Consider the following 8801-nt stretch of genomic DNA (forward strand, 5'->3'; position numbering starts at 1 on the left):
ATACTAGTGAATGATAATAGCGATCAGTGAGGTTGTCGCGGGATCAGTGGTGATCGTGGTGGATCAACACTGATCGTGATGGATCATCTATGATCGTAGAGTCTTGGCACTGATCCGTTTTGTGGGGCATGTGCGTGATTGGAGGAAAATGCGGGGTACACGTGATGTAACCGCTGGGGTCGTAACACTTATAAATAATTAATTATTTAAATAAGAATAATAACTATTTAAATAATAAAAGATAAAGTAATAATAAGATCTAATATTTATAATAGGCTTTAATTAAATTAAATTATAATAAAATAATATTTATTTATATTCTTAGTAGTTATTTAAGAGTTTAATATTAATAAAACCTTAATAAATAAACATAGAGAGAAAGAAAATAGAAATGGAAAATTAGAAAGTCTACTTAGGCAAAGAAGTGCACTAAGAACCTAAAGTTTAAAAAGTCATACTTAGGCCCAATCAAAGCTGAGCTAAGCTGGTTTTCCTAAAAGGCTAAGAGAATGAATTTCTCGTGTGAACACGATTAATGTCGTAGGGGTTGCCATCATATAGTGAAGATTGACGATGGACCGAGGATGTTCGTCTATGGCTTGAAATGATAACTCCTTCGTCAACGACTGTACGCTCGTCCTCGGTACTGTTATCCTGCTCCTCTAACTCCTGTTCTCGTTGATTCTGGGCCTGGGCCTGCTTCAAACTTTGCATAAAGGCGTCCGATTCAGCTGCAAATTTGCAATGAGTCCGGATGCGCGCTCCATATACGTAGAAAAGGTAGGGAAACGGAACGCAGGCCAATGCCAGGAATGCTGGGACGGTTGATGCCCAATGCAGCCCCAAGTTGTCATACATCTATACTGTAAATAGCAGAAAGGCTGCACCAAATAAGGAGCGTAGGATCGAATTAGCGGCAAGAACCGAAGCGGCAAAGATCGTATATGCATCGACCAGATAGTTCATGATGCTTAGAAACACCAGAATCAGACCAAAGCCGAAAGGAGCACTAGCCATGATGCTGACGATCCAATGAATGGATGGATAATTAGTCCAAGCAAACCAAAACAACCCCACTGGAATGGCAAAAGAGCCAATTATTGCTGGTGGGAGCCGAGCTTCTGGTGGTGCAAAACCGTTGTGTTTTTTATCGAGGAGGACATAACGCTTGTTGTCAGGGATCGTATAAATCAAAGCCGCCAGCATACCCACAGCTATGCCCAAAAATGCTAAACCTTCGATACCCTGACTCCAACCCCGAGCCTGTTCAAAAACGACTGGAAACGCGGCAAAGAACAAGTAGAGGGTACCATAGATAATCGCCATATAGATCGATAATAGAAGAACAATGGGTTCTTTGAAGAGGAGAATCCACGGCCTCAGCAAGGAGGTGCCAATAGCACTGCGCAAAGAAACCTTCCCTTGTTTCAAGTCAATGGTGCTGGTATACACTTTGCCAGTCATACTAGACAGTTTAGCAGCCCGGCGCCTCAGTAGTGTCGGGGCATAGGTTTCTGGGATGAGGATGGTTCCTCCAATCCACATAACCCCAGCGAAAATCGCAAGGAATCCCATTACCCAACGCCAGCTAGCATTCATCCCAAGGAATCCACCGCAAATTGGGCCCAAGACTGGACCAAGGGACGGTCCAGCCACAAAGAGCGTCATCGCTAGGCCTCGTTGATGGGGCGGAAACATATCAGCTATAGCTCCTCCAGCATTGGTCAAGGGAGAAGAACCAAAAGAGCCAGCTAGAAACCGGAAGACCAGTAGCGAAGCCCCATTAGGAGCACCAGCACAGGCTGCATTGAAGATTGTAAGGCCAGCATAGGTTCCAATAAACAGTAGCTGACGGCCAAAGATCTCGCTAAGTGGTGCCCAAAGCAAAGGCCCGAGAGCGAAACCCAGGACAAATAGAGAGATGCCCAAAGTTGCTACCTCCTCGCTGAGGTGGAAGTCTCGGATGATCTGTTTCATGCCTCCTGTATATGCCGATGATACCAGACTAACAGTCAAAGTGGCTGTTGCAACGGCTGCTGTTATAAACCATTTCTTAGAGTCGCTCCATTGCTGGGGATTTCTTGGGTCGTGTGGAATCCATTGAACCACAAAAGGGTCTTGTTCGGTACCGGACCCTTGATAGTCGTAGGCAAGAACCTCGGGCGTAACGCCAGCCTGATCGATGACCAGCCGGCAGTGTGGCAGCGCTTTCGTCTTAGTGTATTCGGCGTCGTTGGGGCGAGGTTTCTCTTCGGAATCTGCCATTGTTGCTTCGAACGTGGACTGGTTGAATTAGATAGTTGTTGCTGAATTTAGATATGCTAGCTCGCACTTTTAAGTTACAGGCCTTCACTCTTTGTTTGTTCTAGTGAGTATACGGCGCGATATTTGCCAGGTAATTCCTGTGTTGCCTATGTGAGAGTGGAAGCGCGGAGTGAGAGACAATGTAGCAAGTTGAAGGGATACAATATGACTATCAATGAAATTCAATGGCCATCCTGGCAAGGCCCAATATCCTAGACATCTGCGTATCAGTACTGTGAATCGTCATACCAGCTGCGACACGTAGTACACCATTCACTAACAACCGGGCACTCCTGACGCTGGACAGTCTCCATGGAGTCCGAGTCCGCGGAAAGTTAAAACTCAACCTGCGAATCTGACTTTTTAAGTGGGGCCACTTCTTGATAGATCCACGAGTACTTGTTACCAGACCAGGCAATATCGGGGCATCGGTGGTTGTTTAGTCCGATCTATGCAACATTTGTCATCATGCAGGCAATAAATCTTGGAACTTGAAATCTTATTCTTCCACCCGTGGTCATTCCCGTATTGACAAATTGGCAAGCATACCATACTATACGGCATATTGCTACGGCAATGGTTTAGAATAAACGAATTAACCTCTAGACTAAATGAATGGTGCATTGAGGACCAATTGGAAACTGCTGCACCGAAAACTATCTGGGTCGAGACCCTCAAGCTCCAGATCTATCAATCCTGCCATTGGTGTATCTTTCGGATCCGATGGCACATTAATTGAGTCTTGATGCACCGTTTGATCCGATATCCGAACGGGATGTTTCGGTAGCTGTTGTTGTTGCCGCTCTAGTGATACCGATTCTTGCCACCCTTATCAACATTATCGTAGAGTCCGGCTGCAATATTCCTTGGGATAAATAAGTAGGAGGAGAGGCCAGAAATAACAATGGTGTCTGTCAGCAAACCCAAGCGCAGCTAAAGGAGCAGGTCCTACAGTAACTGATACCACGTCCTATAGAGCTTGAGGGAGAATTGATGAAACTCTGTCGGGAAGTCAATGGTCCGACCTGACCAACCGGGTCTTAATGCACTGTAGCTTCATTTCTCTTGTCTAAAAAATTAAGCAGCTTTACATAAAAGTGACTCACTATGATCCATTTAGCTTAGACAATATAAGGTCTCTTAAAGCTCTACCCCCTGCGCCCATGTGCACACTGGCTATCACAAACTCACGAAACTTTTCTTCCCTGTCTGCCAAGCATCGAAGACTAGGAACTGTTTCAAAGGAACTTTGGTCAAATTTTGGCAAAATACCCTTCAGAGAGTTCACCCAGTTATTCAATTACCAATCTCTTTAAGAGAAGAGCTTACTCATCTACAAAGCTATGTCCAAAGTTTTTCAAGGCGGCTTCGCCTGTGACACTCAGCACTGACGCTCTTCTCGTACCGATCTCTCTTTTGAGGAATAATTTCGACGACATATCCATCCTATGGCATTCGTTAGCTATAGGAATAGCAGCCTCACGTGCAGCATGCGCTGCTGTATAAATAAGAAGTCCATTAGAGAAAGTAATTACCCCGGGAAAAGTTAAATAATAAAGGGGTTGCGCTTAGCTTTAGCAATACGTACAAAAGCTATGATATGTTCAATATTATAGGCTATCGGCGCAACGACTCTGTAGCCTCCCTTCTCAGCTGTCTTGAGGTTTGACAGGCATATTGCTGCCGCTCCATAGCTAGTGTGTGTGTCATGTTTCGCACGGCACCTTTTGTAGCGCCATATGGAGCTGACAGGGCAGCCTGCTTTAGTCAGCGGGACATACATTGTCCAGAGGGTACTTACTCGGTTTGGGATGGTGGATCGCGGTGGGTAATGCAGTAAAATCACATGTAGTATTGAGTTTTACTGCAGAGGCGGCGTGCATAGAGCGGCGTTTTTTGGAATAATGACAGCGACTATTATATACCTAGAAGGATTTTATGTTCGAAATTAGGTCGCTAGCAGGTTTCTCCCTTAAGAATCTATGAACTCCCCGTTGACGGTTAACCCATATATCCTTGGTTGACCGAATAATCACGGCGAATCGTAAGCCAGGCCGAACGACGACGAGTCGATCATCTGATGAAAATTGCAACTCCAATTACGACAAAGAAAGTAATTTTAGAACTAATACAGGGCTAGAATAGTTGTCCTTCGCGCGATGAGTAGTGGAAATTGTATCCAGACTGCTCGGGCACCATATGGAAAGATATTGTAAATTGTGTTAATATCATGGTTAGACTCAGAATACTCAGAGAGAGATGGGGGTGGACGAGATTATGGTTACCTAAGTTGAGACCGAAGATGAGGACGACGATATTGATGGCCAAGTTAACGGTGATGACAATCACGACCCTGGTGCTTCGACTACCAAGCATGTTGAGGACGACGATTAGATGAATCAGCCCTGGCCAAGAAGGAGGGCCTCAATATTCAAGTTCTGATCAACAACTGCCATATCTGTCATGACTATAATCGCGGATGCTCCTATTGTTGACCATTCTCTTAGAGTCTTTGTCTTGGACCCCCCCGTGTACTCCAAGTATCTCTCGTGCAGCAGAGTCAGTTTACTCCTGAGCCATGCATTGTATGGTATGTTTCTCTATGACTCTCGTTACGCAACGGGATCGGTGGACTCCCCTGAGAATACTATGTTAATGTTCAGTTCACTCAACATAATAGTCAAATAGTCGATCAAAATCTGACTTTTAGGCAGTCAAAAAGCATCTTCCTCGTCTTGGCCTTAGAGGCGTCACGCACAGCGACATAAAGTAGCCCTCCCCAGAATGGCTTCACAACACTGATCCCTACAGTGCCGGATCCGGGAAGAATAAGAGCAGGTTTCCAGCTTCAAGCTCCGCCAGTATTCCCAGACCATAGAGCGCGGCTCCATAGTGCAGAGGAAGGTTTGCCATCAACCCATAGGCTTCAGGGGACAGGAGCTTCTGGGTGAGACAGTCTTCCACTTTCTGAAAGCTGGAAAACTTGTTCGAGCTAAAGATAACAATGCGGTCACTTACAGATCTTCTGAGACAGCACCTCCGATCCGAGTTACCATTCTAGATGATTGATGGTTGGAGTCGACTCCTTAGGCGCTCGACTTCCTTTCCACCAGTTACGGCTGCGTACCACTGTTGTCGCATAACGCTGTAGTGCAGAATTACATATGGCTTTCTGGCAGGGGCTGTAGAGCTTGTTCATTACGACTTGAGGTTGGACACTGGCCCAGTTGATGAAACCGTATGATTGGGTCGCTTGTGCTATCCTGGTTGGCAATTGGCGTGGCTCAGTGGAATAAAATTCTGGAGACCTCTGCGCTGGCTTTTGGCTGACTTGATTGGTGACTATTGATATGTACAACAGCTAAAGCCCAAGTTCTGCAGTAGTCGCGCGTGATGAATTTCATGAATATTTATAGTACCTAGGCTGGCTTTACTGTCGGAATGGTTATTTAGGTCTCGCTTCTTGAGGGGTGTTCTGCTGCCGCCATCAGCACATGCCTCGTCCTCGACAACAATAGTTGGATTATGTTCCAGCCCTGTGACTGTGACGATGTGAATGGATTTTCCCAAGTGCAGATGGTCATGTCATCGTCGATTAGCAGGGAAGGCTATCATGGTAATTTATGACTAAAGGGCCTTTTGTGGGTGGGGCAATAGACAATCTAGACATAATTTCCAATAAACCCCGGGTTTACCTGCAGGGTTGGCTACATCTGACATGTTACTACGTTAGGTTAAATATAGATACCGTAAAGATCTATATGTTATTATAGTTTGAGGGAGGGGTCCCTTGTAGGTTGGTCTTTAGCCGTCTGAGTAGGTATGCCTGTCTATTTTGTCCTCCATAATGCTACTAGTTATCCTAGACCTGCGTCTTTCTTGTGGTTCTCTACAGCGACTGCACCAATGAAGCGCATTGGTGCGATTAATTGTTGTTCTCAGAAGTCCCCTTGACGGCCGTTCAGTATCAGACAAATGAGGACCTAATGCGTCAGTATCTATCTATACAGCTATTCTGAAAGAGGGAGTATTCTGGTGTATTCCCATCTCAATCACTCTCTCACTTCCAGCCCCATCCGGTCCTCCATAACGCCCGCAGGGCTGGTCTTGCCCAGGATCAACCACTGTGCTGCATTAACCTCTCTGGGAAAACTTCAATATAATCTTACGAAATTAGGACAAGGCAGCATAACAGATCTTACACTCTTATTAGGGGTATCAAGGATGAATAGTCGTGGGGTCGGTGAGCTCAGCCCTAAACTCCACTTCCGCGATTCTAGAACACCACAGCTCTCTGCTGTGTTCATGAAAAATATATCCTGTTCGGGAGAGCTCGCATAGATTCGCTTGTGACTGGCTGTGCATCTTCAAATATGTCCAGTCGCAAAGATAGCATCATCAGCATGCTTTGACTGAAGTCGTTTTGGTTTTCGGTATTCTCGCCAACTAGTAGAATCTCGGTGGTGCATGTGTCGATGAGTCGGAACCACCGTAGACTACAAATAGAGCGATGGCGGCTGTATGATGGCAACTTTCTTTCACCACCATCTTCAGACTTTGCTCAACACTCAACACTGAAGAATCATCATACAGAACACCGCTTCTCAGACTTCACCTCTTGACTTCACAATCACAATGCTTTTCACCAACTATATTCTTGCAACCTTCGCCACAGCTGCCTTGGCCACGCCAGTTGCACCTGATGCCGCTCAGGACATCTCGCCCCGTGACAACCACCTTGCCACCCTCTACGGCATTGACACGTCCAAGGTGACTGTATATGACACTCGCAGTGACGAAGAAAAGAAGAAGCGACAGAACACGGGCCACGTCTATGCTTGCGATAATATTGGCTTCGTCGATCCCTGCGACAACTACGTGTTGACCAATGGCCAATGGTTCAACGTCGAGGGCCTGGCCCTGAATAACCGGATTTCGAGCATTGGAGCCAACTGGGGCGCCAACTGCTGGACTTGGGAGTATGCTAACCAGTCCCCTGCTTCTTAATTAGTTGCATTGCCCTCGAGACTGACAGATCTCTTCTCTAGCCATTTCGACCCCAAGGGGTGCTGGAACGAGAACGGAGCTCCCGCTCTTGACATTACGTATCCTGGCTATCGTGATCTCACCAGCTTGAACTGGAACGACAAGATCGGTTGTATCAAGTGCAACTTCTGGGGTTCCTAAGTATTAAGCTGAGAGGTTGATGCCTTGCCAGTCTTATTGACCAGAGTTTACAACTCACGATACGACTTAGGAACTCAACCTTACTGGAGATATAGTTTTGGGTTTAATTACTATAAGTCTACTTACTTGCTGGTTGCTGATTAGTATGACTGTAGTATTTACATTAAGTTAATATATGCTTATAACTATATATCTAAGTATAATATTGTTCACAATAAGTACAGGGCTGTATTCCTTATCCAACGGACTTAGCGATTAAGAAGAGCAATCACACAACAGCAACAAACATAAATGTAACCTTATCTTACGTCAGACCCTGCTCTATTAATTTCCACTATTGCCCACTACTGCAGCAGTCCAGCCTAGGAGGACTGTAGGTTCATGGGATCTCATTGGCAGTCTTACCCTGATAGATAACTCATAGGACCACAATATGAAACGCAACAAATGGTGATTGACTGTCAATGTGACACTTAGGGTTTGCAGGATTTAATACCATGTCGCCAACTATGTCCAGTGGACACTGAGATAAATACGTAAGAGTCTGTAGATAGCAAATGACATGTTATATGTCCGGTGGACATGGACATCCAATATAGAGCAGTCTAGAGAGGGATGAAAAGGCATTGGCAATGGTATATGAGGTGCCGTGATGGACTTGTATAAACGGCTTTAACCTTCGTTCTCAAATTTGCTTATTTATACACTTAAACACTACTTCACGCTCTTACTACGATACAATCTTGCCATTATTCAACATGCCTTCCATTGCCAAAATCATCCCGACCTCTCTGGCAGTCATTGCCGCCTATGTCCAGTCTGTCAATGCTTTGGGTTGCTACATCGGGGGTCTGGATTTCAATGAGCTCCACGGCGGTCCTAGAAGCAGTGACCTGACCGATAAGGTCAAAAACGATATTCATACTACCTGCAGCCTGGCAGCCGGCAAAGTCATCAGACTTTCTGAGCCTTTCTGGCTTTGTACCAACTGGGAGAAAAACATGGTCCCCAACCCACACTGCTACTCTAGTCGCAATGACGATTTGTGCAGTGCACTTGACGAGAAATATCGGTGGACTTGTCTCCTTAGTTGCAATCCAAACTGGGCGGAGCCTCCCGAGGGTGGATATATCCATATCAACTGGGCTATTGAAGTCCGCGACAGCCAAGCCGAGAAGGCAATCACCTACGAGCAATGCAGTGAAGCATTCAACACGGAGCTCGGTGATTGTAGCTCCGGAAGCGAGCAGAACCACTTTGACTTTTGGTTCAGAATGGACCCAAGCAGGGATGCTTGTCCCTAAAGTACC

The 8801-nt window shown here is 45.8% G+C and overlaps 5 protein-coding genes across 5 annotated transcripts; 2 read left to right on the plus strand and 3 right to left on the minus strand.

Annotated features, from left to right (window-relative positions):
• Nucleotides 1-501: 501 nt before the first annotated feature.
• FOIG_16662 (uncharacterized protein) lies at nucleotides 502-2265 on the minus strand (the record flags this gene model as incomplete). The annotated part of the gene is made up of 2 exons (XM_031218127.1): nucleotides 502-858; nucleotides 925-2265. The coding sequence occupies 2 exons, from the start codon at nucleotides 2263-2265 to the stop codon at nucleotides 502-504; spliced, it is 1698 nt and encodes a 565-aa protein (XP_031052154.1).
• Nucleotides 2266-3645: 1380 nt separating this feature from the next.
• Nucleotides 3646-4680, minus strand: FOIG_16663 (uncharacterized protein; the record flags this gene model as incomplete). The annotated part of the gene is made up of 3 exons (XM_031218128.1): nucleotides 3646-3750; nucleotides 3893-4062; nucleotides 4590-4680. 3 exons carry the CDS (start codon nucleotides 4678-4680, stop codon nucleotides 3646-3648), a joined length of 366 nt encoding a protein of 121 aa, XP_031052155.1.
• Nucleotides 4681-5109: 429 nt separating this feature from the next.
• FOIG_16664 (uncharacterized protein) lies at nucleotides 5110-5360 on the minus strand (the record flags this gene model as incomplete). Its single annotated transcript, XM_031218129.1, has 2 exons — nucleotides 5110-5278; nucleotides 5323-5360. 2 exons carry the CDS (start codon nucleotides 5358-5360, stop codon nucleotides 5110-5112), a joined length of 207 nt encoding a protein of 68 aa, XP_031052156.1.
• A 1579-nt stretch (nucleotides 5361-6939) lies between these two features.
• On the plus strand, nucleotides 6940-7491 carry FOIG_16665 (uncharacterized protein; the record flags this gene model as incomplete). The annotated part of the gene is made up of 2 exons (XM_031218130.1): nucleotides 6940-7283; nucleotides 7353-7491. The coding sequence occupies 2 exons, from the start codon at nucleotides 6940-6942 to the stop codon at nucleotides 7489-7491; spliced, it is 483 nt and encodes a 160-aa protein (XP_031052157.1).
• Nucleotides 7492-8249: 758 nt separating this feature from the next.
• FOIG_16666 (uncharacterized protein) lies at nucleotides 8250-8795 on the plus strand (the record flags this gene model as incomplete). The annotated part of the gene is made up of 1 exon (XM_031218131.1): nucleotides 8250-8795. One exon carries the CDS (start codon nucleotides 8250-8252, stop codon nucleotides 8793-8795), a length of 546 nt encoding a protein of 181 aa, XP_031052158.1.
• Between the last annotated feature and the right edge of the window lie 6 nt (nucleotides 8796-8801).

The sequence above is a fragment of the Fusarium odoratissimum genome (genome assembly GCF_000260195.1).
Source record: "Fusarium odoratissimum NRRL 54006 unplaced genomic scaffold supercont1.111, whole genome shotgun sequence".
In the NCBI taxonomy this organism is placed as follows: Eukaryota; Fungi; Ascomycota; class Sordariomycetes; order Hypocreales; family Nectriaceae; genus Fusarium; species Fusarium odoratissimum.